Source organism: Sesamum indicum, linkage group LG6 (genome assembly GCF_000512975.1).
Source record: "Sesamum indicum cultivar Zhongzhi No. 13 linkage group LG6, S_indicum_v1.0, whole genome shotgun sequence".
NCBI classification, from domain to species: domain Eukaryota; kingdom Viridiplantae; phylum Streptophyta; class Magnoliopsida; order Lamiales; family Pedaliaceae; genus Sesamum; species Sesamum indicum.
The window spans coordinates 4,459,227-4,487,010 of NC_026150.1; the positions used below are offsets into that span (position 1 = coordinate 4,459,227).

Genomic DNA, 27,784 nt, shown 5'->3' on the forward strand with positions numbered 1-27,784 from the left:
TTCAACCAGATCAGTTTATTTATGAATGTTGTTGTGGTTCCCAAGACTAAATAGCAAGCAGGAAGATTCTTTTTGGTAGTAATCTTGCATTATTGAGGAGACGGGCAATTGACACTGGTTTAATCCCAGTGCTTCAACATGAATGTGATGCAAAAGACTATTGTGCAGAGGAAAGAAATCCCACGAGGCTGTGTGAAGATGATATGAAAACCACCTGTTGCTCGGAATTTTGAAACAATACACGCTGAATAGGAGAACTAATGAAGTTCTAGAATGATAATTGGATTCCATTTTTATCGACTTTGAACAGCTATCCTCTTAACAAAACTGGCTGCCTGACGATTAGTCCATTTGTTATCATGCATACAGGAGAAATACCATCGCTAATGTAATTAAAGTTAATACTGAATCTACCTTTCTTCATTGCCACTAGGATAAAAGAGTATTGCTCGAACAGTTGCAGCATCCAACCCCAGGGCAGATGAGTTTGTGGGATTGGTCAGGTTGAATCAAGATTCAGCAAAACTATGCAAGTGTTCGCACGCAAAGTCTTAGAAAGAAAAAGACTAGACAGTTTTTGCTTCTCTTACCTTTTGGATGAACAAAATTTGGAAATACAGGGTGGTAAAATCCAGATACAGAATACTATCGCTGTATGGTTGTAACATCACAAATTCCCGGCAAAAAAACATTCCCCACAAAATGCTCATCTTTCTAGATGAGCATTCAAAACAATAACAATTCAGTTCGAACTGAAATAAGGATAACAAAAATTCAGAGAGACCCCTTACTGCTTGAGAAGTAATCACCAACGGTCAAGAATACATGTTCACCCAATGCCACATCCACTGGAGGTAGATCTTCAATGCAATTGATCTTGAGCTTACCCTTACCAAGTTGAAACTCTGCCTTCAAATTATGGTGATCTCTCATTAACAAATAGGTTTGTAATCCATGTGCAGACTTGGTGTTGCCAGCATACAATGTAACAATGGCATCTGAGTTGAATACCAGAGCTGGTCTAGTCAAGGTGATAGCAAAAGAGAGATTGGAAATCCCATGGAAACTCTCTTCAGCCAGAACCACAGCATGAGGCGGAAGCAAAGCAGAGGGAAGCAACAAAGACCCAAGTGCGTCTCTGATGTATAGTTCCTGTGATTCAAGAATTTCTTGGAGATTCGTTTTATCTTCATCCAATGATTTAATGAAGACCTCCACCAAGTCGGTGGGTTCAAGTGCAGCTTTCTTCCGTAACTTCTGAATTCGGTTCACAATCTCACGAGCAACTCCGGCCTCGTACAAAGACTCATCCCGACGCAAGTCCAATACAACCAAGACATCACCATCTCCTTTCGCGTCCATATCTTCAGCCTTCACATTACTAGGAGGCTTGAACTCCCGAGTTATCTTGATATCACTAAGCTTCAAAACATGTGATGCAATAGTAATCTCTCCTGCTTTCTCAAAAGCCAAGATATCTTCTGTTGACATTGCCTTAACTGCCTTTGCAACAACACCCATCGATTTACCAAGCCTTTTCCCTAGAACACTGAAATCAGGCTCTGCACGCAGGGTAGCATACTTCAAAGTGTCGTTGCACGGGACCAAAGACTTCACATTAAGTTCCTCGAGCACGTATTCCCTCAGCTTACCAGCAATGTCATCCAAGAAGTCTGCATCAGGATGTACAATTACCATCTCCTTAAGTGGTGCTTTAAGAGGTTTGTTGTGGCGCTCACGAATGTTGCGTGCAAGATCTATAATTGTCATCATCCGGTTCACACTTTCTTCAATACGTTCCCCTCTTTTTCCTTCTACTGCAGGGAAACTGCAGTAGTGAATGCTTTCTTCTGATCCATTGCTAACTTTCCTCAAATTATGATAAAGAACTTCGGTGAAGAACGGCGTGAATGGAGCCATAGATTTACATGCTGTTAGAAGCACATAATAAAGAGTCGAAAGAGCAGTTCTGCAATCTTCTTCTCCAGTTCGACCTTTCAGTCTCTTTCGATTGAATCTAACATATATATTTGTCAAGTTGTCCAAAAACTTTAGGAGATAAGGAACCACCGTGTACAGTCTATAAGCATCCATTTCTTGCCGCACAAAATGGACTAGACTCTGAGTTGCTGAGTTAATCCATTGGTCAAGGACATTTGAGGACTTCTGAAGAATGTGTTGATCAATTGGTTTAAATGGTGCAAGTCCCTCAACTTCAAGTCTTTTAGCATTTTGCACAAGGAACCTATAAGCATTATACCATGGCAAGAAAACATCTTTCACCACACCATACACACCATCCTTTTTAAATCGTAATGGTTCAGCACGAACGACTGGAGAGTTTATAATGTACAATCGTAGTGCATCAGCTCCATAATCATTTATAACTTCAGCAGGTGGAGGATAATTCTTCAATCTCTTACTCATCTTCTTTCCATCCTCGGCCAATACAAGCCCATTACAAATGAGATTTCTGAAAGCTGGTTTTCCAAAAAGTGCAGTTGACAGAACCATGAGAGTATAGAACCATCCACGAGTTTGATCAAGCCCCTCAGCCACAAAATGCCCAGGGAAATTGTTCTCAAATAGTTCAACATTTTCAAATGGATAATGGATATATGCATAAGGCATAGAACCACTCTCAAACCAGCAATCAAACACGTCCTCCACTCGTCGGAGAACACCATATTCAGGGCCACGACTTGACGGGATTGTTATATGATCGATTTTATGACGATGCAAGTCAGTCACCTTGGCACCAGAAAGTTTTTCCAGTTTTGCAATGGAATCCATGACCACAATCTCCTCGCCATCCTCACTGATCCATAATGGAAGTGGAGTACCCCAAAACCTACTTCGACTGACGGCCCAGTCTCTCGCATTCTCAAGCCAATTGTGAAAACGCTTTTCCTTCACAAAGTCCGGTACCCAGTATGTCTGTTTATTGTTCTCAAGCAATTGATCTTTTATCTTTTCCACGGCTACGAACCAGCTGGGTACGGCTCTGTAGATGAGGGGAGTGTCAGATCTCCAACAAAAGGGATAGTTATGGGTAAAGCTTCCAGATTTCACGAGCCTGCCTTTCTCTTTCACTGCTTGGATAATATCTTTATCTGCATCCTTGACATAACGCCCGCTAAATTCGACAATTCTCTCAGTAAAACAACCATCATCATCCACAGCTACAACCAAGTTTTCCCCCTTGCTAATTATGCCATGCTCCATACAAACCCGGTAATCATCTTCACCAAATGCAGGAGCACAGTGAACAACTCCAGTACCACTATCATCAGTTACATAGTCATCTGCAACAACTCGAAATGCCACATCAGCGTAATCCTTGAAGTAATCAAACAAAGGGACATATTTCTTTCCCACAAGAGATGCGCCAGTGTACTTATCCAAAATTTCATACGTTTCAACATTCTTAGCTTTACCACCAGAAGCCTTGGGTTTTGAATTTGAATTTTCAGAACCACCAATAGCTCCATCAGGTAACGCTTTCTTTGCCTTTTCAACAGGAAGCTCCCCTAGACGTGATTCAGCAACCACATAAACTTTCCCATTGAACTTGTTGCGGACCTTCACATACACAAAATTAGCATTGACACAAAGTGCAAGATTACTAGGCAGCGTCCAAGGTGTTGTGGTCCATGCAACAAAACATGCACCATCTGGATCATCGATTACTGGAAAAGCTACCATTATCTCAGGATCAGGAACCTCCTTATAGTTGGAATTGGCTTCAAAATTCGACAATGGAGTTTTACAACCTGTACTGTATGGCATAACCTGCAGAAGCAATATACAAAGCCATTAAGACCAGTAGTTAAATATGACAAAAATATCTTTGCATATACTGTAACATGACAATATCGCTCTCCTTAAACCCCCTCACTTGTCTGAGTAACAAATTTCAGGAGTATGATCATCAAATGTCATCAAAATGCCCCTATTCTGAAATTCACTCTATCAACTATCCAGTAAGTAACATATTTCCTACAAGACATTACAACTATTCCAGAAAGCAACAATCGACAAATAGAAATGAAGAGCACCAAACAATATGAACTTAAGTTACTCGACAACAATAGAAAAAGTAAGAATACTTCAAACCTTGAAACCTCTATAGACGAGACCCTTCTGGAATAACTGAGCAAACACCCACCACACAGACTCCATGAAATTCAAATCCATCGTCTTATAATCGTTCCGAAAATCGATCCACCTTCCCATTCTAACCACAGTTTTCTCCCACTCACTCACATACCTCTGCACAATCCCTCTGCACTCTTCATTATAATTTCCGATCCCCATCTTAATCACATCCTCTCTGCTCTTAATTCCCAACTTCTGATCAATTTCATGCTCCACGGGCAACCCGTGGCAATCCCATCCAAATCTCCGGGTCACATGATGACCCGTCATCGACTGATACCGTGTCACGATGTCTTTGATTGTGCCAGCCAGAATGTGGCCATAGTGAGGGAGGCCGGTGGCGAACGGCGGGCCGTCGTAGAAGATGTACTCGGGGAAATGTTTGGTGCGTTCCAGTTGGGTTTTGAAGGCATCGATTTCGTCCCACCATGAGAGGATCTTTTCTTCTTGAGCTGGGAAGGAGAAGTCTTTGCCTTCGCAAACGTCGTCCATTGAAGAATTATCGCCGCCGCAATGCCGCCGGAGAGTAGTGGCTAGGGTTTTGGAGTATTCTTTGCGTGAAAATGGTGCTACTAGATTTTGATTTTCCCTTACTAACTTCTCGCTACTGAACTTAATGGGCTTCAGCCCAATTAACTAAAATGGCTTGCACTAAATGATGACAAATGGGCCCAGTCCAGGCCCAATGGATTGGCCCACTTCAAGATCTGCAATGTGGATATCCATTAACTTTTTTTGCACTAGCCGCTTGGCACGCCATCTATGTATATATATAATCTTTCACACATTATAAGTATGAATAAAATATATAAACTAATAAATCACATGCAAAAATAAATAAATAAAAATCAACTTAAAGTACTATTAAAACAACAAAAGAATTTGTGTAGTAGTGTTTAAATCAGGTGGAATCACTTTTATAAAAAGGACAAAAGAGTAATTATAATAAATCTTTAAAATTATCTAACTAGGAGTACAGTTTAGTTAAAAATAGTACAATGGTGTCACTAACCGTTATTTGTGAATGTAGACACCATTATCTTTTATATTGATATAAATGTACACATTAGATACGTATGTATAATAGTAGTACTATAGAGTACATACCCAGTATGGGTAGTAAATAAAAATGCTTTTCTGAATATCTTGAGATCAGATTATACTAGTAGAATGAACTATCTGTGGGCACTTTGAAAATTTATTTCTTGGCAATATAATCAATTTCAAATACTTGAAAATTAATCTTTTAAATTTTAAACTATACTATTATTTTGTATAATCATATAATTCGCATACAAGTCTATTTTACGAGACTATTTAACATTGTTTTTTATTTAAAAATTATTTTCAATACTATCTACGCCAAAGGTAAAAACCATTGTAAATGTCAAATCGTACACTCATATTTTACAATATTATGCATGTAAGGAACATATAATAGTTCGATTAGGATCAGGGCCGGCATTGCCAACAATCAATTGGTTGAACTGTCGTTTCGACATAAGTAGAACAAAAGGACATCCGGCACTCCTTTTGCCAGTTTTAGTTGAGTCCCATAATTTCCATTTTCATATTCCTTCTTAGAATGTGATCTTAACAAGGATTTTGAGATCAAGATTCAGGAAGATCACAAGGAGCATCTGTTTCTCAATCAGATATGAGGATTCCTTCTACACATAACTGTGGACCTCACCATTTGCTTGAAGCTGCAAAGATTGCCTGGAACCGTCCATTCTCATTCGCAGCTTTACTCTGTTTTTCTTCTGTAAAAATTATGTAACATGTATGATATTGTGCCACAGGGGACCTTAAAATGATAGAGACCGTATGTTTTCTTCAGGACGTCTAGATGAAGATATAAATGTAATCAGAGCTTTCAGCGATTTTAGCTCAGGGTTTTACGTCTTTGAGCCTGTGTAGGATGTCATATGATTTCTTCAACAAAGACTTAGCCTGTTCGCTTTTTTCTACTTCGCACAGGTCAAGAAGCTCGGTCATAAATGATAATTCTGTCCATTGGGCTGGTGGAGAGGCTGTGTACTGATTAGTTAACTCCAGAAGACATTCGGCAGCTGCTATGTGAACCTGAGATTAATACATAAGAAGGTGATACAAATATTCAATCCAGTGAAAATGCATGCGTCAGTGTAATCTTTAAGAGATAGAGATATATAACCGCGGGGTACTACGGCCCTATACATGGACGGAAATAAAGAGGATGTATAAGCTGAGCTTATGAATTCCTTAAATATCTTATGAGATGTGTGAGCGTTCATCAAATGATTTAAGAGTATTCAATAGATATTTCAAGATATGAACTTACAAGCTTGATTAATTTACCAAATATGATTCTATTATATTGTCAACCAACCAGTTGTTCAACGTTTTAAACTGAGCCAACCGATTTTTTTTTTTTTTTGTGTGTGTCAAATAACTTGCATTACAACCTTCTCTGCATAGAATACTTGTTTGTCGATGACGCAATTTTGTCCCATGTGTTCAACAATGAAAATTCAGGCACTCATACCGCTAATGCATACTATATAAATGGATAAACTCAACAAATATAGGCTAACAAATGAAGCAAGAGGGGAGAATCGGGAGGATAACCTACCTGCCCAATTTTCACTGTGCGAAGGGATTTCAGCAATTCAGGTGTCAGAGTACAGAATAACTGGAAGCATTTATATGGTCAGATTAGAGTCCACAAAAGTGTCTTGACGTTGTAATTAAAGAACAATGTGATTACACATTACCTCATGAACAAAAGCAGTTATGCTGGTATGCGTGGAGCTGTCTTGCAAGTTGTTTGCACTGCTGTGCAACTTTAAGCAAAGCTCTTTTATAGAAGAAAAAACCGACATCTTAACTGTCCATAACATGAAAATATAAAGCATGAGTATGACACAAACTTGATCAAGGGCAGAAGTATAATGAAATGAATGTAACTGAAGGCACCTGTCCACGAGAAACTAGGGGAGAAAGAAAATAAATAGAAATCAATGAAGTTTTTCTGTTGCTCAAGAATATCACGGATGCGGGCCACATGGATGCAGGCAGTAACACAACTTAATATTTTATCATGTAAAGCAGCTGGTGAACTACCTGGCTCATCTGCATTGCAACAAGAAAGTAGTACTTAGACCAACTATCTGATGAGTCACAAATAAAATTATAAACTTTTGAATAACTTGTATTCTGCCAGTAACTCAAACTAGATGTGTGAATATGACAAAAAATATCCAATTTATGCCCATAAAACACAGAGAAAACTCTTTTTGAATTTCTCTATTGAAATAACGGTAGATAGTGATTAATGGGGTATTGATCTCTCAACATGTGATCCTGATGGTAATGATGGAAGTCCTGATATCATGGAGGTATTATCAGGATCAAGGACGAAGAATGAAATTTTAGGTAGTTTGACGATTTTCAGACGGTGTAGAGAAGCACAAAGGCAGTAGTCAAGATACGGCTCCAAGTTTTCAGGGGCTTGTTTTGTGGGGAAAAGGACAAGGTCACAACATGCCAGCCCCCTGGATTCAAAAATTAGGTGTACAGCGTTAAGAAAAAAAAGAAAAGAAGGAACCTTGAATAGAGGCATTTCAATATGATTCTCAGGAAGAACAGTGTCATAGGATACCCGTTTGGTGACAATAAGACAGAGAGTAATCATTTGAATTTTCTATCTATATAGTATCCTTGATGCGAGACATGATATTCAAGTGAGAGCAATGAAGTGCCATTCCCTTTTTTATTGGGAAAGTTACTTCAGATTTCAGAAAGAATGTGGTACTGCAGTAAGAAAGTGTGAAAATCAATATTGTATATACTAATGCCATCAAACTCTGGTGCTGTCTTTCATTTTTAAGAGGGATGATGGTGGCACTGGTAAAGGATTTGGGAAGTACCTGCTTTATCATCAGTTGCCGAAGATATTTGACCTGACATGGTAGGGGCAAGCGATTTGCCCATCTCCAATAGGGATGGAAAAACCATATTAAAGAATTCCGGATTATTGAATGCTTTAATAACCTAAAACAGAACCAAAAATGAGAAAGAAGATTTTAGCCAAAAAGATGCAAATAAGAAACTCAGAGAAAGATAAAAGTAAATAATATGACGAACATAATCATTAGATCTTGCTTTCAAGACTTCAATATAATGCTTTACAAATTCAGTTTCCACTTTTTGTTTTCACGCATCATATCCATTTTGCTTAGTTATCTTTTATATGTCATTTGTATTTCTTTATTTAAGTTGTGGTCTGTCTCTGTGTGTTTAGCAGCACCACAATGAGCAAGGGCACTGCAGCTTCTTTCTTCAATTTCTTTTATTTGGCCATGAACTGGTGGCATGCTGACTGCCATCAGCATTTTCTAATCCAAGAAAGAAAATAATATTTGACCGACCAATTTAGAGGCATATATGCATAAATGTTTCAGATCTATTGGTTCATCCAACAGGCAGGAAAAAACAAGTTTGGAACATCACATTTCAAGATGAAGCATGTATAAGAGGAAATAACAATGATTAGACATACCTGCTCAAGACAGCAAAAAGCTGCTTCACGATATTTTTGTGCTTTCTTTGTGCATGCAGAAGATACAAGGCTTAATATAGCACTTGGAGCATCAGGATTCAAAGCAGAAATTGTTTCATGGCATGAAGTACAGAGGGCAGATAATGCATTTAACAGCACCTCCTTTCCCTGTCATATAACACATACTGAAATTATATGATATGAGAAAGACTATCAGTCTGCTCTATGATAGTTCTTACAACACAGAGGATAATTATCAAGAAAACTAGAAACCTAGCAAATTAGATGAGAAGTAGCACATACGACTGTCAGAATATTTAGGATTTTTGCATATCTTTTATTATTTGGTTTGGATAGATATAATCAATAATAGACACTACATTTTTTCTTTTCCTTTACTACTTTCTACGACTACCAAAACAAGAAAAATTGATTGAGATTACATATCCATGGCCCAGCTTCCAGTGAGACCAAAGGTAGAATCGAGTTTTCCTGCCTTTTCATGAAAATTGCATGCTAGGGCTTTTATATCTCAGGAACACCACCACCAAGGGGCTTGTCCCAAACTTCCTACTGCATCATCTTCCTCCTTCAATCCCTGTGTTCATTCTTAACCTAATTAGAGTACCACCTTAAATGTGATTTGATTGGTGAAAGATCATATATTGGCATCTTTGCAATGCGGTTGTAAGTACTGGAAAAAATTCTACCATCCCATCATACTGTGCTATCATATAAGCAGCTCCAGACTTCACATCCAAGGATTCTTGTGCACCACCTTATGATTCATCTACTTACCCTATGTCTCTCGGAACCTTTACAGTGACCTATATACCCCCATTAACATGAATCCAAGGGCTGATTTTCTTGGGTGCCCTTGTCGAGGGAAATCGGACTTGAACTTGATTAGCATCATGCCCTCCATGATACTGCAATGGTGCTTCATACATTTCTTTCATAACTTTATGCCTCTTCTGAAGCTATGTCTCATTATCGAGTAATAAGTTGTTAGATTCCCCGAGTTTGAACAATCTACAAGATGTGTTCATTGCTGCTCTCAGCTGAGGGACCTACATCAGTGGCTTCATTGCTCCCAGAGAAGGGTAACTTGTCTTCTCAATTACTAGTTCAAAAAGCTTGCTACATATTCTATATTCAGTTTTTCATTTTTATATTTGGTGCCTAAACAATGCGCATAAATTGCGGAACCCTCTACAAGCGGAGTTTATATTTTTTTTTTCTCTTGTCTGTATGACAACTCATAGATGTCAATTTTTGAAAATTATTAATAGCATTCTCTATGGCATTGAATGTAAATGCTTTTGGTAAATCAGCAATGCTTGATTTATTTGCATAGGATTGATTAAGTTGCATGCATAAAAATATATGCTTACCTCCCACAACCGCCCCGGAAGTTCTTTCATAAGCGACATGAGCAAAACATTATGATGTGAAGATAGTGATTCACCAAGGACTTCACTGAGCTTACATATAGCTTGTGATGCCTGCACATTCCAGAAAAGCACAATTCAATAACTCGAACTTTTCGCACAGAAGAAACCAGAATAATGGTGTGGCAGCAGAGGATAAGTTCTACAGATACTGATATGCAAAAAGAAGCACATGCCTTCTTTTTGCTTGCCCATGAAGATGACGTGATCCCTTCATTGATAAGAGTAACAATTTCTCCCAAGTATAGGTGAAGAGTTATCCGTTCACTGCTCATATTTTCCTCCCATAATTCCTGATATAGACCTGAAATTATCTTGTCATCTTCAAATCTGCAGAAGAATCATATATGTTCATCTTACTTAAAGACATTGGTCATGATAATTATGCTGGTTAAACAGAAAACAGAATGAAATAAATAAACTATATTAGTTAGGGTGGAGGTGTGATCTGTCAGTATTTACAGAAACTGACCGAATCTCTAAAGGGGGTTCAACTTGTAGGAAAACACAATCCCAGATAGTGAAAAGCGCATGTTCTTAAACTGATGATGCAATTAAAAGAAGTCGGAAATTAAAATTGTAATCCAGGTACTGGAGTCCTGAATGTAACAGTAGGCGATGCTTAGAGAATCATTACCAAGCACCTCCAACATATACAAACACATGCAAAAAATTACAAATTACAGGTTCAAAAGATGTATGAAACTCTTTCAAAATGTAGATTGTTTAGTACTGGCTCTAAAAAGTATCTGCTGCAGTAATAGGTTAAATGTGCTGCTTTCAAAGCTTGTATATTTAGAAGGATAGTTCTCAGTTTAAAAACTAGGAATCTTTGTCATTCTACATTGAACATATGCACTCAACTGTAATTCAGAATGCAGAAATGATATGGAGTCCATGAGACATCATCAAAGTTCTAATGCAGCCAATTTTCTGTCCTTATTTAATTTTCCATCAATGAGATTTGAAGAATAAAGCGGAATTCTCTCCTGCTGTCTGAGTTTCAACTTACATCAGACATGCATCTGCTTTGTTCTACAGCAAAAAATCAAAGAACCAAGCAGGTGAATCTACCAATTCTAATGTTCTTTCGCCACCATCTACCTTTTGCAACTTGATCTCTAAAGTACACACTGATTCATAAAAAGACCATGCAGCCAGGCACATTCTAATTTTTGCTTTAAATAGAAATTGAATGCGAAAAAGTATACCTACTAACTACATAAAGTTTAATATCTTCGCCATATACCATACTTCAAATGAATTCTGTGCCTAAATATGCAGACAGGTTATAGCTCAAATGGATCATTCCACAGGGGAAAGTTAGAAAATGTAGAGAAAGGAAATATCCTCATGTGGCTATAGTTTCCCAAAGAAAGATTCTGTAACACTATCATAGCAAAGCAAACATAATAAGAGCCTGAGTGAACCTTGAAACAAAGATAACTGGAACTATAACGGCATGATATCCATTTAAAGTATCAGCAGCCGTGGATGCATAGCTCTTTAATAGGATTGCACATGCAATCTGGTCATTTCTATCACCAGAATGCAAATTTGCAGTATCTTCAATCAATTTCTGGGCCTGTGATGGAGCTGCAAACTTCAAAACCATTGCACATGCATTTGCAAAGGCACGTTTTGATGAAGCACTTCTTTCATCCTTCACAACTGGAAGCAAAAGCTTTAATAGCGTACCCGTGAAAGGCTTGATGTCAACACCAACTTTTTGGACTAGCAAGCTGATAAAATTTGCGACACCAACCCTGCAATAATGGTGGTAATAAAAAACTATACCAATTATATGTTTGGATATAAAGAAGATGTCATATGCTGCAGTTCCAGGTCGAAAATCTAAAAATCCTTAGGTGGATCTAAAGCCCCCAATACAATCATTGCACTGATCTGAAATTTTATTGCAAAATAGAATTGGTAAAAGTTACAGAAATCAGCAACAGGTGAAGATATCAGCAATGAAGATACTATAAAAAGAGTATGTTTCCGTATCAAAGGCATGTGAATAGAGAATTTATATGTGCACATCCACATATAGATTTGTCTAGACCTCATTCTCTCAGTTTAAACATTTTATTCATTTTATGTAAGCTAATCACAGTTTGGCTTTAACTGATATCTGTGATAGATACTTACACCCTCATCATCTCCAACATCTGACTTACAGTCATTTAAGATTTCGCTAGAAGAACATAAAAGGTATTGGTTCCAAGAATAAAGATGATTGTAACCAGTAAGATCAAAAGATGTTTGTTGTCCATGTTTCCCTTAATGGCAGAACGAATCACAAAGGTTACAGCAGCACTTATGTTTCTCAGTATGCTGAACTGAAAAGTTATGCTAATATTATCATCATATAAGCAAAACTTCTCTTCAATAACTAAACAAAGAGATTTTGACCTCAACAGAAGACCATGAATCAGACTGTTGCACAGGAAGTCTGCTGAATATTATAATAGATAGAATTTAGGAAAAAAGTGAGAACCTCAAGGACTCCCAAAGCAGATTTAAACTAGTAAAAGACGTAACACACTCCTGGATACATCATTTTCTGTTAGATGAAAATATCATCTAGATTTATATGAAAAGTATAAAATTTTTATCAAAATATTTGTCAACACACAAGTTTGTATTTTTCCAAATGTGAACTATAGTTCCACATAACACCTTGCTGACTGAAGTATATCCAACCATATGAGGTGGTTTCTCTAAGCGGCTAAGCCTTACAAACCTATTATCCTTATGAATTTTGATCAAAAGAATGAGGAAGCAGAGAAATCAAAGGGCCAAAAAAGTTACGATCAAGAGAATGAGCAAACAGAAAACTCTTGAAACAAATAACCAAACATTTTAGGGATCACGACTTGTAGGTTTACCTTTTAACAGTAAATAAAACTTTGTAGTGACTCTGCCCATACTAATATCAAATTTATATTGAACTGCATGAATACTAGAAAAATCTCCTTGAAAAACATGTCAAGAAACAAGATTCAAATGAATTTCTCATGCTAGATTGCAATTGGAACCTTATATAATATCTGGAGAAATACCTGGTGTTCAAACCAATGCCAGATTGGACCAACTGAGCTAGCCGAGGAACCAATAGTTCTAGAGAATGGGAGTCAACAACATCTATGCAGAGTTCAAGAGTTTCCCACATTGGAGAACCTCGGGCTATTGAAATTCGCAAGTTCTCAAGTTTTTCAGTTTGTATTCCCACCTTTTCTGCATGCAACTTGTAGTTGGAAAGAAAACAAAAGTCACATGGTAAGAAAAAGGTAAAGAAATCAATAATTTCTCACAACTTAAATGCCATCCAGATCATGAATGTAATGAAATCAACAAGGGATGGAACAAAGAAAAAAATGAAAATATGCGTCTATGTTTACATAGTGAGTGCTCATAAGATCATCCACACCTCAACATAATTCATTCCTTGGTCTTCAAGGCTTGACAGACTTTCCAGCATACAACAGACAAGATCATTTAAGTATGGACGAATTGCAATTCCTGCACCCTGTTGATATGGATGAATAAATATCAAAACAATTATGGGAATAAGTAGGCCACAATGTGCAACTCTGCAAACTTTTCTCAACTCGAAATATGTGAAGTAAGTTCTAGTTCTAAAAGAAATGTGTGAAGGGACATCAGGAGAACAGCGGTATAAGTATCTTCTACAAGAGATGTGTATGCATATCAGCTATGCATGAGGGTTAACAAGTTTGGAGCATAGAATAGTCAGACATGCTGTAAACAGAAAACCAACTTGAGCATTGGGAAAAGACTAACTCAAGGACATGACAGGAGGCCACTGGTACTGCAAAGGGGAATACAACCAAAGGTGGGTGAAGCAATGAGATAAATGTAATCCAGTCTCAGGGCCTTGAAATATGTGATATATCCATGTGATACTCATGAAGATAAGTCAACAAAACCTTTCATGATTGAAATCTTGGACAACTTAGCAGGGAGAAGGCATATTATGTAATACATGTGTGGAAAACATAAAACTGAAGAGCTGAACTTAGAAACCATGTAAGCATCAGTAGAAGAATTAACTGAACTGAGAGTGCCAATTGCATGCCAACCAAATTGAATCTGATGCTGCTTCTAAATGCCCAAATATTTTACCTTTGCAAGCTTTGTAACCATACTAATGGATGCCTTGCGAATATTCTCGACTTTACTCATTATGCCTTCTGTCAGTAACAAAGGCAAAACTATAGCCATTGCTTGTCTTGCATCTGGAACTGGTGTAAGAGAGACGTCACATAACCTCCCAGTTAAAGATGCAACAGCACGGCATAATCTGTCACCAGCATTTCTGACAGTTTCCTTTATGTCATCCATGGCCCGGAATGCAGCTATCCATATTCTTTTTAAATGCTTTTCCACCTACGACAGGATATGAGACAAAACTCCTTCAGAGACCAGCCAAATCATCACCATGGGACAGTTCAAACCATCTGATAGAAATATTAATATGAATCTTGAAAATACTGTGAAAACCAGCATATGCGTGATGCTGGCATCTTAGAAGAAGCTTCTCTGGAAAAGTTGCATGGATAACACTAGGGAACCAGAGTTGGACTCAGTGACCATGCAACCAGTCTCATGGAGAAACTAGTGATGGTCTTAGGTTAAACCAATGACAAGATACCAATTATATTGAAAAGAAAACTCGGAAGCAATATATGGTCCAATTGTACTTAGTACTCTAGCTGATCATGATATTACCTAGCTACCAAACAACATTCTCATAAACTGATATCAACCAGTAGAGAAAAAACGATTTATGATCTTGTATTCTTCCATATTAGCTCAATCCTTGGTGACATTAGAATTTAATGTTCAAAATCTCTGGGAAGGGTACAGTTGTAAAGAAAGCATGTTTGGAGGGGGTCTAGTTCTGACTTTCCAAATTCAAGGGTTAAAGTATCGTTTTGTGTTTCATAGAGGGCCTAGGTGTAATAAATCGAATTTATAAACGTGGCATTAAATATGTAATACGTATATAAGACTTCAGAAAAGTATAAAAGGTTCATTAAGTGTTCTCAAACACTTATGGAGACGCATGTATATGCATCCACAGATATATGCAGGAGTGCATGTATGTGATATCTAGAAACTAGTGTGCAAACATGCATGCAAGTAATGGAAGTGAGAATAATTCTATTCTGCCTCGCTCACTAGAAAGCTCCTACAAACATTTGTTGAGCAAGTAAGACCTATCTTAAGAAACTATTCCCAACAAGTGAATCGCATGGAATCTTTCCGCATATGTGCGTACATCATTTAGGTGGTTGAACACAGAAATAGTTCTTCAAAACAAAGCATTTATAAAGATGTTAGCTAAAATGTAACAAGAACCACACAGATTATGTATGGTAATCAAAGGGATAGTCGTGCTTATAGTGGATAAATAACAAATGTTAGACGGACAGACAAATCTATCTTTAGGACGAAGACCAATCAGCAGGATGTTGCATTACTATTGGCTCATTTTCTTACAGTCCTCTGTGGTGCCTCCATTCTGATACATTGGGGATAAAAGGGGGAACGAAACTGAGATAGAAAATAAGACATGGGATTATAGGACCTTGCAGTACAGCAGTAATAGTTTCAAAAGTAGGACTTAGTTGCCAAAGGGAGAAACTGAAACCAGAAGTAACTTACTATTATAACTACATTGCCTTAGAATTTTACCCAACCTTAAACACTACCCTCTTTGGTTCATATGTTGATTGACAAAATAGCTTATCATCAGGACCAGTGGTAAAAGGATATATCTAGATGATAACCTGACCAAATTTGCGTCCTTGAAGAATATCTGCAAGAGCAAGACAAGAAGCCTCCCTGGACCGCCAAAGCCTAGATCCACTCTGTATCAGGAGATCATCGATAATAAGGTCCAAATGTTCATCAATAGCCCCCTTTGAATCTGCTATTAACGATTTCCAGATGTGTGTCATTGCGTCCTGATGCAGTGTACAAGGTTAAATAGAGCTATCACGGACGGGGAAAAGTTCGAAAAATACAAGACGGACCTCATGGGTCTGTACATCCACCAAATTAAAAGGGAAGAATGAAATGAGTAATAAAAATTTCATGGGAAAAAGCAGTATGCAATCGGAGCAGCAGATTCACTAGGTAAACCAGAATTTGCGGAAACCAATCATAAAATGTCAAAGATGAAAATCGACAATGTTTAGCTCTTTTGAAAGCCAAGTTATTACTCAAATCTGAAGCTGTCAGAGATTACCTGCACATTTTTATCAGGATCGTACTGATAGCGGACAAGTCTCGGAATCAAAGAACTCAGATAAGGTTGTAGGGCATCCCCTGCATGCTTGGCTATTTTAGAAAACCCAAAAGCAGCACCTCTTTTTGAATTAAGAGCAGCCTGGTAATTAGCCAGATCCATGAATTTATAAATTAAGTCAGGTTGCCCCATCTCATTAGCTAGGTTGCAAAGCTCCTTGTAAGTGCCCAATTTTCCTCCAGAAGGGCTTTCACCAAAGGCACCCTCTCGGAACACTTCAGAGTCCTCAACCAGCTGAACATTATATCCAAGAATAACAGATTAAGGACAAAGAAAATAGGGAAACAAACATAAAAGAAAATAATATCTAGACCAAGAATTACAAAGCCCTATATCCTGACCTTAACAGCCCGTTTCCTCTTCCCTGAGCCAGTTAGAGTTCCAACAAGTGCATTAACCAAGCTTTTCTTCATAGCATCATCACCAAGTTCATAAACGATACTCAGGCCTTGAGATGCCAACTCTTGTGTAAGTTCATTTTGCTCACCAACAAGGTGTGAGAATGCTTCCTGTATTGGAGAGCTTTAAGTTCAGCAAAACATATTGCATAATTGGAAATTATGCCGTGCGAACCTTCCAGATAGCTACAGGTCCCGAACAAACACCCCATACACTAAGAACATAGATTTTGCTGGCAAAGATCTCTGATTGACTTAGTACACCTTTTTAGATGTCTCGAAAAGAAAAAAGAGGAAGATAATCATTTCTATAGATAACCTCATGTATTTAAAAAGTTTGTCAAAAAACAAGACCTTGTTTCAGACATATGAAAATGCCCTGATAACAACTCTCTTGGTTGGGGTAAAAACAGTAATATCACAACAAAAAAAATATACAGGAACCAAAAACTCATCATCAATTTCGGAACAGTGTGCAGGTAAACTAACCATGGAACATTCAAGCATTGAAAAAGAAAGCACTTGAGAACCCATCCTTTTACATCAAAAAAGTAAAGCAGTAATGCATCCACTCCCAATTCCAGATATAGCAAATATAAAAACACTTATGTTAGAATTCCAGTTATAGCATATCAAATAAGCACGTGGAACAACATCCCAATACAGAAAAACAAGAAACAATCTAAGCACAAAAGATCGCAACTTAAAGAGCGGAAATTTTTTTATTGTATATTAATTTTCTAATCATTTTATAAATTACGTACCCTCAAATGCTAAGATTACAAATCTAGAAAATAACAGTATAGCCTAGAAGCTTCTTTAAACAATACTACATGCTCTCAGAAGCATATGTTAGAAAAAAGAGATCACTAAAAAGCACCACTCTAGACACCATTCAGTCCACCACTAACCACCAACACACATGCCAAACTGCATCAGGCAACTAAATTCAAGCTCCCAAGATATACCATTCTCACACTCTAACAATATCATGTCCTTTGAATTTTTGCCTTTAACATAGAAACTCCAAAAAGTATCAAACTATATATGCAACTCAGACGACTAACCCCATTTCCAGATCCAATCAAGGTATGTGGCTCTAACTTTGTTAGAATTCACCAAGCCCTTTGAACCTTTGACATAACAAGTTGAACCATACACCTTTTAACACTGCCAAACCATTTCCAGATCAAATCAAGGTATGTGGCTCTAACTTTGTTAGGATTCGCCAAGACCTTGGAACCTTCGACACAAGAAGTTGAATCATACACCTTTAGCCACTGTCAAACAATTAGGCAAGCACAAACCTGGATATCAGGAAGCAATTGCTGGATGCTCGCATGATGGCCACAGTATATTGTAAGTGATAGTAACCAGACAGTTCCAGCACATCGTTCCTCCTTTCTGTTACTGTATAAAAGGACATCAAATAGCTTTCTGGTAATAGCATCTCTTACTGTAACATGGTAATTTTCGTCATGTTGGAATTCCATCGAGGGGAGCAGTTGTTGAGATGAGATATCTCCCATTAAAAAGTTAGAACTCATAGATAGTGAAGAATAATTAGTTTTGAGTATCACATCAGTAGTAACAGGAACACCTCCCCACAAAAATGAAAGAGCTTCCCCAGCAGCAAATAAGATGTCCTCAACCTGTTAAAAGAATAGGAGTAGCCGAAAGAATGTGTTGGTTAACAAACAGCTATTTCACTCTCAATCAGCTTATACATCACAAAATGCATCTTTAGAAAATCATTCTAAATTAAAATTGGGAATACGAAACTATAATGACGGATAGAAGAGATGTGAGATATCAAATTTCAAAATTTTCACCCACCTTGGACCGGCAAAGACCAAATATCAGATCAAGAGCACCATTCAGATGTGAAGAAGATGATTCTTTCACACCCATGTGCCCCAATGCAATAACAGTTCTTTGAACTGATTTGATATCATCACCTGACAGCAGCTTGCTTAATTTTTCATGCAAAATGTTCCAAATGGAAACTGCAGGTCAATATAAGAAAAATAGTATTATCGCTACTGAACAAATTGAGATGTAGCAGTGGTTGATGAAGAAAATACCAAAATCTCATGAATATAATCAGTACATATCATTTCACCTGCAGCAGAGTCAAGATGCAGGGGAGGCAGTGGGATGCAGATTCCGATATGACCCAGAGCTTGCATTGCTATGGAAGCTAATGCGGCGGTCTCTTTATTAACAATGTCAACCAAACATTTTAGAACACTTTGAAGCACTGATTCTGATATCTGGTGGAAAAAAAAGGATAAAGACTAAGAGTAGCATAGGCAATGTAACAATTTTAGCCACCAAAATCTTCATTTCCATAGATGTATATGAGCATACATTAACAAGCAAACAAACCATGCGGCTAATAATATACAATCACTTTTCATGTCATAATCAATTTCTAAAGAGCAAACTGCCAATTGGGTTCATTCACATCAATATAAATAAAATCTACTAACTCAGTAGCATCTGAATCTCTTTTATTGGAAGAAAAAGTCATGCAAAATAAGGTATATTTCATATAAACTCGCCACATGAATGCAAATGAGCATGAGTTAGAGGAAAACTCTACACCTTTTAGGTCAAAAGACCAGAATCCACAACAGAATGTAAGGAAGGCAAAGGAACAGACAAGGAATACAAGATTGTTGAAGAGGTCTAAACAAAAGATATTGATAAAGTACTGCGACAGCATGCTAGTGGAAGAAAAATAGGACAAAGATGTCATTACAAATTTTAGCAGAATTTCAATGGGGAACCTCTTCCCATATTTATTTGCGGAAGAAATGTTCATTAATATCATGATGATTCCCTGTTTTACCTTAACACAAGGACTGCAATTGTTCACAGAATGGGAGCAGGATTAGAACCCTTTGCTTCCTTTGGAGCAATATGTAACAAATAGTTTTTGGCTGTATTTGAGAAACTTTATTATAAATCAAAAGTATTTCAAGAAATAGAGAAACATATAAATCAGTGCAAATTCATAGTGGACTATTGTTATTTTGTCCACTTCAACATTTTCTTGCTGTGAAGAATTAAAGGCTAAAGCAAGGAAGCCATGCGTAAAGTACAGAAAACATACTGTGGATCGTATATATAGAATTTGAAATTGCAAAGCACCACATTACACGTGCCCAAAGTACTAGCAATTACTTTCAGGTTCAGCATTCCATGTAACTGCTTTGGCTTCTCTGGTTTGTATGTCTCAAAAACACAATACTGGGTCTTATGTGGAGATTTATTCCTCCTTTGGTCGTTGAAACCATAATATAAATGCTAGCATTGCCAAGAGTATACAAAGCTGAGATCGATTTGTCTGTTTCTCTTACTTCTCAAATATGTTTAATTTCAAGCAAGTTCCACAGCTTATATATTTTCATGTAGACGATTCCCAAGCAATACCAATTTGCTTGTCGTTTCCATTATAACTTCACTTTGAGTCCGGTAACTTTTTTCTTAAAGAGACTTCTTTTCCCTCAAACCAGCTCAAGGAAGCCCATGCAAACATGGTTGGCAAGCTACAGAAAGTGTAGGGTCAGGAAAGAAAAGAAAAGGAGAGAGATAGCATTCAGACCCGAAAATAAAGCTATCAATTCATCTATGAAAATTTGACTTCACTAACCTAATTTAGAAGCATTAACAATTTTCATTAACCATAGACAATTTCTGACACACAAACTGAGAAGTGGGAGGGAGGGGGAGAGAGAAGAAGGGAGCTATATGCTATTTCTGTAACAACTGGATGCATTACAGGGAACAGGAGGTCAATTATGTTGAAATGAAGCTTGGATTAGCACAATAATTCATCAGTTGTAAAAGATTGGCAAAGATCTTTACGAGCCAATATAAAACATGATATGTTTACACCCCAAACCACTCATTAACAGAGAAAAACAGGTGTTTCAGGCTCTAGTGATGTAATACATAAGCAAAGCATTAAGTATTGACATTGATAGGAAGATATGAGGAACCAGCTATTGTGCACGAACTTGAAGAGACACCATATCAAGAAAGGGGCAGCAGAGACCTTATCTAATTGCATATGCAACTGACACGATGAGCAGTAACTGTGAAGTTACTTCTGTGCAGAAATGACCAACAAGCAAACTTTAGGAGCTGTTAATGCAACAAAATCACATGGAAACCTTTTCCTGCCACTTGCACAAGAAGCTTTATATTTTTTGGGTACTCAAATACGAACAAGGTAGTCAATATTTATATGAAATAGTCAAGTTGATCTTTCTTCCAATCTTTAAAATTTGAGGATAAAGACCAAAACATTCTAATACTAACTCCTAATGAGCCAAAACTTCAAAGCTACTTAGATCAGAAATTTCAAGTTTTTCACTTGCAAATAGGAATGCCATTTCCTTGACCTTCCACCCCATTCAGACAAATCTAGATCAAATTAACCAAGTTCAGATCACTTCAAATAAAGTTGTGAAAGAACAAATCAACTACTATATCACAAGCACATGGCAACAAGATATGGACATACCACAATAGGCAAATGAAATCAACCAAAAAGCTGGAGCATACAGGTTGGAATGGACAACAAAGCAGGTTGCGCACAGTACAGAATATACATTCAAAATTAACATACATGCATTGCATGCATACAACAGTTTGCAGATATAAACACCCAACATATCTACTTGCTAAATGTGCTAAGAAGCACATACCAAAATGTGCACGCATATCAGTTTTTAAGGGACTAATAAGTAAAATGCCTGTTCCCTCATCTCTCTTTAAGAAAAATGGACTTACAGGATCGGTTCTCAACACACAATTTGCTGTGACATAGCCTAAAGCACATAGCAGCCCTTGCTGTGCTTCAAATCTACAAGACAGAAAAGGTCAGCCTTTCACTGAGATAATAACAGAAATAGACCTAGAAAAGAACCCTGCAGGTGAAATACAAGAGAAAAACCTCAAATTTTGTGTCCCTCCAATTGAAGATATTACTTCACCAATAAGTTCAGAAGAAGCAGTGATTGGAAGTGCAGAAGAAGCAATTCCAAGTAAACGCGCCATACATTCGCGTGTATCATAGTCCAAATGACTCAGATATTGTTTAAGCCATAAAACTTTTTCAGCATAGCGAGAGGCAAGCATCTACATGAAAGTAATCAGAGCAAAAGTTCTACTTAGTTACAGAATTCAATCCCAACAAAAAGGACAGCTATACATGAAAATATGTTTGTTTGCATAAACTCCATTAAACCTACCTGGGGGAAATGAGATGCCAAAGTAATTAATGCCCTGGAAGCTGATGCATGCAACTCAACAGAACCTTCATATGTCATAGCATGTTCCAACAGTAAACACAATTTTTCCACTGAGAGTAAATACTCAGAGTCTTCGGTCCAGTTAGTTTGTGTAACTTCTGCCTCAAAGCACTTTAACAAAAACTTGATCATAGCCACATAAGTCTTGGACAGAAAAAGAAGCTTTGAATCTCCAATTCCACCAGAAACTAAGATAGCTGGTTGCTGCTCTAGAATATAAGCAAGCATCTCTGCAAGTTTTGGGTACTCAGTGGAGATGCTTTGTGACATAGTCTTTCTCTGCTCTTCACCAGGGAACAAGCCTTCCAATGCCATCTCCCTTCACATAAATAACTGATGTCTCAAGAAAAACAATTTAAAGCTGAAGAATTGAAATTTCAAATAACAACAAACAGCATTATTCTGTTGGCCCAACATGAGGGAAAATAAACTGCAATAATAGAAGAATTTCTTATCCATTTCTCATGTTTCAAATCTCTCTTGTTGGTCAATGCTTTTTGTGCAGTCAGGGAAACCCACTGGGAGGTGATTGATTCACCTCAAGACAGATACCTAAACTTTAATAAGATGCTTAATACTGCTCGGACATACTGTAATTAGAGGCTAAAAAGATTAGCTCTCAAATGTTTGGCTTCTTTCCCAGGTATAAATCTGGCTGCTGCTGTATGTTTAAGTGAAGTTGAAGTAATTCACAACAAGTTGCTGTTAGTTTCTTGTGGAGCAAAAGATGAAGGGATAAGGCCAAAAATGAAAAATGAGTCAACATGTGATTATAATTTTGTGAAGCTCCAAATAGGTATGCAGGTAAGTATTCCTTCTATAACAACTTTCTGGGGCATTTGGACCATTAAGCCTGCAGGACATTTCATTCAGGGAAGAGAGAGCATGACCATATTGAGGGCAAGAGAATTAATGCCGGATATCATTTCAATTTTACCGATTTTGTCCAATATATGGAGGGTCAAATTTCTGCAGTTCCGTTCCTGTGTAAAATATTCAGCATCCAAGAGCCAAAAAAGCAAATGATACAGTTATTTGTATTACAAAAAAATTTCCAATTTCAGGTATTTCTTTGTTATGTAGGCATGGATATAGCTATCATGACAATTAACAGGACTAATAAATATCATTAGAATCTGATTCACACAAATTAGGATCCAGAAAGTAATATCCAGTCCACAATCCACATATAAATTGTCTGCACTAATTTCGAAGATGGCAGCCTACCTTATGTCCAATTTTGGATCTGCTGCTCCAAGCATACAAATAAACCTGCTTGGACAATGCTTCAAATCAAATAAGGATGTTGCCCATCTCACAGCACAAAAGCGTACCTCACTTTGTTCCTAGTGAGCACAAGGATGAAGATAATGTCATGCTCGAAAAATTTTATACACGTTAACCACAAAACAATTGAGCATATTAAATTAATCACTAATGCAATACCAGCCAAAAGGAGCAGAATCGAAAGTATCTTTAACAAATCAACAAGTATATTAATGCACATACCACTTGAGAATTTTGTAACAGAAGCAATTCCACATCCTTTAACACTTTTGGGGGTGCATCCTAAGGATCAAAGCAAGTCTCCATCAAGACACAGGTCGAAACACAGAGTAAAACATAAAATAAAACAGATAAGGATATAATACCTTATATGCAACAGCAAGAGAATTTGTTGCTTCTTGAACAATCATGCGGAGATACTGGCCCTCAAGCTTCAGAGCGTCAAAGAGCCGAACAGCTACATCAATTTTATCCCTAAATGGATGAGGACCAAAAACACATCATCACTAGATTAATAAACTAATAACCAGGCAGCACAATATGGATTATTCTAAAAGAAGTACCTAAAGAGTTGGGGCATGCGCTGTGCAAGCAATCCAACCGCTTGAAAACAAAAACTTCTTGTCTCCCTGGCAATAGCATCTGGATGCATGCAATGAAGATATAGGAAGGATGTAATAACGCATATTCCAAATCCTCTAACTACTGTCGGACACCATAAGGTTGAAACAAACGTAGAGGATCAAACCTGAATCCAGCGAAGAGATATTATCAAGTGTTTTCAGAACTCCAGTTAGTATAACAGGGCCCATGAGCTTCAGTTGATCCATTCTAGCCTGCACATATAGAAAAAACAAACATGTGGTAAAAAGGTATTAAGCTATACATAATACATCCACTAAATCCTACAAGCATAAATATTGTAGGGACATAAATAAAAAGCACGCTGAGGCTGTCAAGAAAATTCAGCAGATAAGGTTACTGTGGGGAAAAAAAAGTCCCACTACCTATCTATCAATTGACCAGAGTCATCATATACTAGTCAAAGTTAGAAAAATGCATATGAAAACTGAAACACAAAATGAATAATTCTCCTTTTCATGAAAACATTAAATACAATTATGAATCAAATGTCAGATCACCAATAACATTGCATTTATAGAAAGTCCAGAAAAGTTTTTCTCAAGAAAACTGGGGAGTGGAATCTTTGTTCAACATTTATATATAATGCAGGTTCACAAATAATAATGAATCAATTTCAACCATAGCTTCCACTTAGAACTTCTGTTGGTAAAATATATCATAATCACTGATGATTATTCTAAAAAGTCCTTGCACTTTTTGCTGCAATGGTGGTCCCAAAAAATTGTCATATGAAACCTATTAACCTTGTTAAAAGAAAAAGAAATTTCCAGAATAAGAACTGAAGAAGAGATGCACGTGACATCCGCCAGGTTACAGCACAAAAACATACAGATTCTAGTAGAATGAACAGAAAAGAAATAAGAAAAGAAGGGTTCATATCATGAATTTACAAGACATTGACTAAGCATTACAATTATGCTATCATATCACTAATCCATCTCTTATAGCTACAAACAAGTTTCATCTTGATGCATCTGTGGCATCCCACTGGAATTTCATAAGATGAATATGAGACAAACTAAAATCAACTTACATGTTTGAAGACCCAAACTGTAAACTCCATACCTAACTGCTTCAATCTGGAGGTGGCATCAGTTCCTGAATAAAACAATAGGTATATGAAAATGGCAAGGGAATATAGTTTGACGACCCAAAAAGGCCAAACTATAACCTCAATATAAGAGGTTATGAGTATATTGATTTGCAGTCAATCAGAACCCTTCATGATAGTTTTGTCTGGGGCCAGAAAGCTGTTTGCTTCCTTTTATTCTTTTTCCCCTTAACGAAAATCAGCAAACCAAATAGTTTTAGATTTAATAACATCCAGAACTTCTAGCACATAGAGATATGTGATTAGTAGCAACTGATCCATAAACTCTATCACACATTTAATATCCAACACTTCGAATATTTATCAAATAAGGAGAAAAAGGAATAATTAGAACAGCCTTGGTACTGAATATTGTCTTTGTACTGAGCTTAAAGCTCAAGTGTGAATAAATTGCGCAGGATTAAAAAATAAAAACGGACTTTTCGGCTTACCAAATATGCAGCCAAAAATACACTGCAAAGTTGATGGAAAACTGTTTGCTGCAGTAATCGACCTGCAGAAAATAGACATCAATCTCAATCTGAGAGCTAGATTTCCTGGATTGACTTTGGATTCTGGAGCAATATTATCAGATCCCGCAGTTCCTACATGTCAGAAAATCAAAGTAAAACGCCACTTGCAAACTGATTAAAACGCCACTTAACAATGTAAAGGACTAAATCAAAGTATGCCATCTATGGTATTCCAAGAAGTAAATCAATTTCTATCCCCAAACTATTTGTACCCAATTCAGGAAAATTAATGCTGATCAAGCATTTAATCAACGAATAAAATCACATAGTGTAAGTTCTCTAAGAGTTGAAAAGGCAATGCTCCATACCATTAAACAATAGAAATAGTCTGCTGATCAGGTTCAAGTCATCTAAATTCACACCAGAAGCATTCTTCTTCAGAAGCTCCTCCCCCTTTTTGATAACATATTCATGACTAGTAGAGAACAAAATCCAAAACACATACACCATATAAAAAATTTGAAAAATGTTCAAAAAATAATTTGCAAACAAAAATTTTCAGAGGGTAAACTGAATATTACCTGTCAGCACAAGCGGCAATATAGATAGGATAAACAAGTTCGGAAGGAAGCTCCAAAGCTCCAATAACATTCAGCATTCCTGACTACAGAATTGAAATAAACAAGAGATATTTCCCGTCAAACACAAGATAGCCATGTATGAACATTCTGAGGGTGGTCTAGGTAAATGTTAGACAATACTTTGAATAATAGGCGGTGCACCCATTGGTAGTTTGTGATTCTACAAATCGTACCTTTCTATTTCTTAGCATATCACTTGTCACTGGATGTTTTCCAGTAACACGTTCACATTGAACAGTTGAAAGCCCAGCTGGGCGTCCTCCACTGCAAACGCAACCTTATCATCTTTTAAGGTTGAATTATTAAAATATGAAAAAAAAGGTACTTAGCAATATAAATGTGACAATGGTCTGACCTCTGAGAGGATGGCTGATACAGAATCGTATGGAGACAAAATTCAAGAAATATTTCCCAGTCCTTAGAACCAACTAATATCCTATATTTTTCCAGAACTTCGTCACTGACTTGAGATGCATGGCACTCACCAATTACCTAAAACCAAGAAAGACATAAAGATCAGTGCAGGCAATATTGAAAGCATCCAGGCATGGCAACAGTCACAAAGAAACCTAAAGTGGAAAAATTAAAAGCATGCTCTTATCTTGTGTGTAAAAACCTCCTTCCAGAATTACTGAAAGAACACCAGAATTGTTTCTAATAAGGACTGAAAGGATGTAGTTCCCTATATATGGACCACATATCATAGAAGTATCAGATCAAAACTTTCAAAACATGTGAGAAATCTAAGTAGGAAGCAAATAATAATAAAGTAGCAGGCATGTCAGATCTAAGGAAATCCCTGTCCAACACTAGCCCTCCTTTTTGATACATAACCAGGATTCTATTGGAAGAAATAACAGGGTAGACATGGAAAACAAAGGAAATGAGAACCAAGGAAAAGCAACAGCCCAAGCACAATACTCAAAAATAAAAACGAAAATAAATTTATTCAATGACCTAAAACATGCAAATGAAATTCTATGCAAAACAAAAACTCTCCAATAGCAACAGAATTTATATGCAGTCAAGCTCCTAATCAATAACCAGCTTATTCTACTACATCGAGCTTTTAAGCACTTTCTTGAGAACAGGTAGATTCAAACTTCAAGCTTGAATTCTAAAGCCCTCAAATTCCCTAAGATACTGTTCTTGCAGCAGTTAATAAGCAGGAAAGAAGCCCAAAAAGAATTGTTGATTCATTTCACTGGAAAGCCCATAGCTTTTTCTACTCCATCTTTACCCATATACATATGACATCCATTATCAAAGCATTATTGCTCGTAAAAATCTTCTTTTTTTTTAAAGTGTGAGTTCACTTTTATCTTCAAAGCAATTGGAGAAAAACCATGTACTCCCATAAATTTGTATATGCTAATGACCACCAAGGGGTGTACATCTTTGAAGAGGTAATTAGGTTTGCAAAAACCATACTAA

General features: G+C 37.1%; 2 protein-coding genes across 2 annotated transcripts in view; both read right to left on the reverse strand.

The window, feature by feature from the left end:
- On the reverse strand, nucleotides 575-4,742 carry LOC105163712 (isoleucine--tRNA ligase, cytoplasmic). Its single transcript, XM_011082154.2, has 2 exons — nucleotides 4,117-4,742; nucleotides 575-3,792 (listed from the first exon to the last, which is right to left on the reverse strand). The coding sequence occupies exons 1-2, from the start codon at nucleotides 4,648-4,650 to the stop codon at nucleotides 775-777; spliced, it is 3,552 nt and encodes a 1,183-aa protein (XP_011080456.1). The 5' UTR covers nucleotides 4,651-4,742; the 3' UTR covers nucleotides 575-774.
- The window catches only part of LOC105163713 (proteasome-associated protein ECM29 homolog), a 24,198-nt gene continuing 2,028 nt past the window's right edge, over nucleotides 5,615-27,784 (reverse strand). Inside the window, exons 4-35 of the mRNA XM_011082155.2 lie at nucleotides 26,706-26,842; nucleotides 26,524-26,614; nucleotides 26,291-26,373; nucleotides 26,078-26,184; nucleotides 25,689-25,841; nucleotides 25,180-25,244; nucleotides 24,250-24,337; nucleotides 24,065-24,143; nucleotides 23,867-23,975; nucleotides 23,724-23,783; nucleotides 23,442-23,560; nucleotides 22,155-22,533; nucleotides 21,857-22,041; nucleotides 21,694-21,766; nucleotides 19,013-19,163; nucleotides 18,727-18,896; nucleotides 18,198-18,542; nucleotides 16,834-17,001; nucleotides 16,433-16,726; nucleotides 15,972-16,148; nucleotides 14,302-14,565; nucleotides 13,586-13,684; nucleotides 13,218-13,402; nucleotides 11,583-11,918; nucleotides 10,329-10,482; nucleotides 10,096-10,206; nucleotides 8,702-8,869; nucleotides 8,070-8,193; nucleotides 7,117-7,272; nucleotides 6,915-7,027; nucleotides 6,773-6,832; nucleotides 5,615-6,243 (exon numbers count right to left, since the gene is read on the reverse strand). Coding sequence (XP_011080457.1) covers nucleotides 6,049-6,243; nucleotides 6,773-6,832; nucleotides 6,915-7,027; nucleotides 7,117-7,272; nucleotides 8,070-8,193; nucleotides 8,702-8,869; nucleotides 10,096-10,206; nucleotides 10,329-10,482; nucleotides 11,583-11,918; nucleotides 13,218-13,402; nucleotides 13,586-13,684; nucleotides 14,302-14,565; nucleotides 15,972-16,148; nucleotides 16,433-16,726; nucleotides 16,834-17,001; nucleotides 18,198-18,542; nucleotides 18,727-18,896; nucleotides 19,013-19,163; nucleotides 21,694-21,766; nucleotides 21,857-22,041; nucleotides 22,155-22,533; nucleotides 23,442-23,560; nucleotides 23,724-23,783; nucleotides 23,867-23,975; nucleotides 24,065-24,143; nucleotides 24,250-24,337; nucleotides 25,180-25,244; nucleotides 25,689-25,841; nucleotides 26,078-26,184; nucleotides 26,291-26,373; nucleotides 26,524-26,614; nucleotides 26,706-26,842 — 4,998 coding nt within the window. The 3' untranslated portion in view covers nucleotides 5,615-6,048. The remainder of the gene's footprint in view (nucleotides 6,244-6,772; nucleotides 6,833-6,914; nucleotides 7,028-7,116; nucleotides 7,273-8,069; nucleotides 8,194-8,701; nucleotides 8,870-10,095; nucleotides 10,207-10,328; nucleotides 10,483-11,582; nucleotides 11,919-13,217; nucleotides 13,403-13,585; nucleotides 13,685-14,301; nucleotides 14,566-15,971; nucleotides 16,149-16,432; nucleotides 16,727-16,833; nucleotides 17,002-18,197; nucleotides 18,543-18,726; nucleotides 18,897-19,012; nucleotides 19,164-21,693; nucleotides 21,767-21,856; nucleotides 22,042-22,154; nucleotides 22,534-23,441; nucleotides 23,561-23,723; nucleotides 23,784-23,866; nucleotides 23,976-24,064; nucleotides 24,144-24,249; nucleotides 24,338-25,179; nucleotides 25,245-25,688; nucleotides 25,842-26,077; nucleotides 26,185-26,290; nucleotides 26,374-26,523; nucleotides 26,615-26,705; nucleotides 26,843-27,784) is intronic.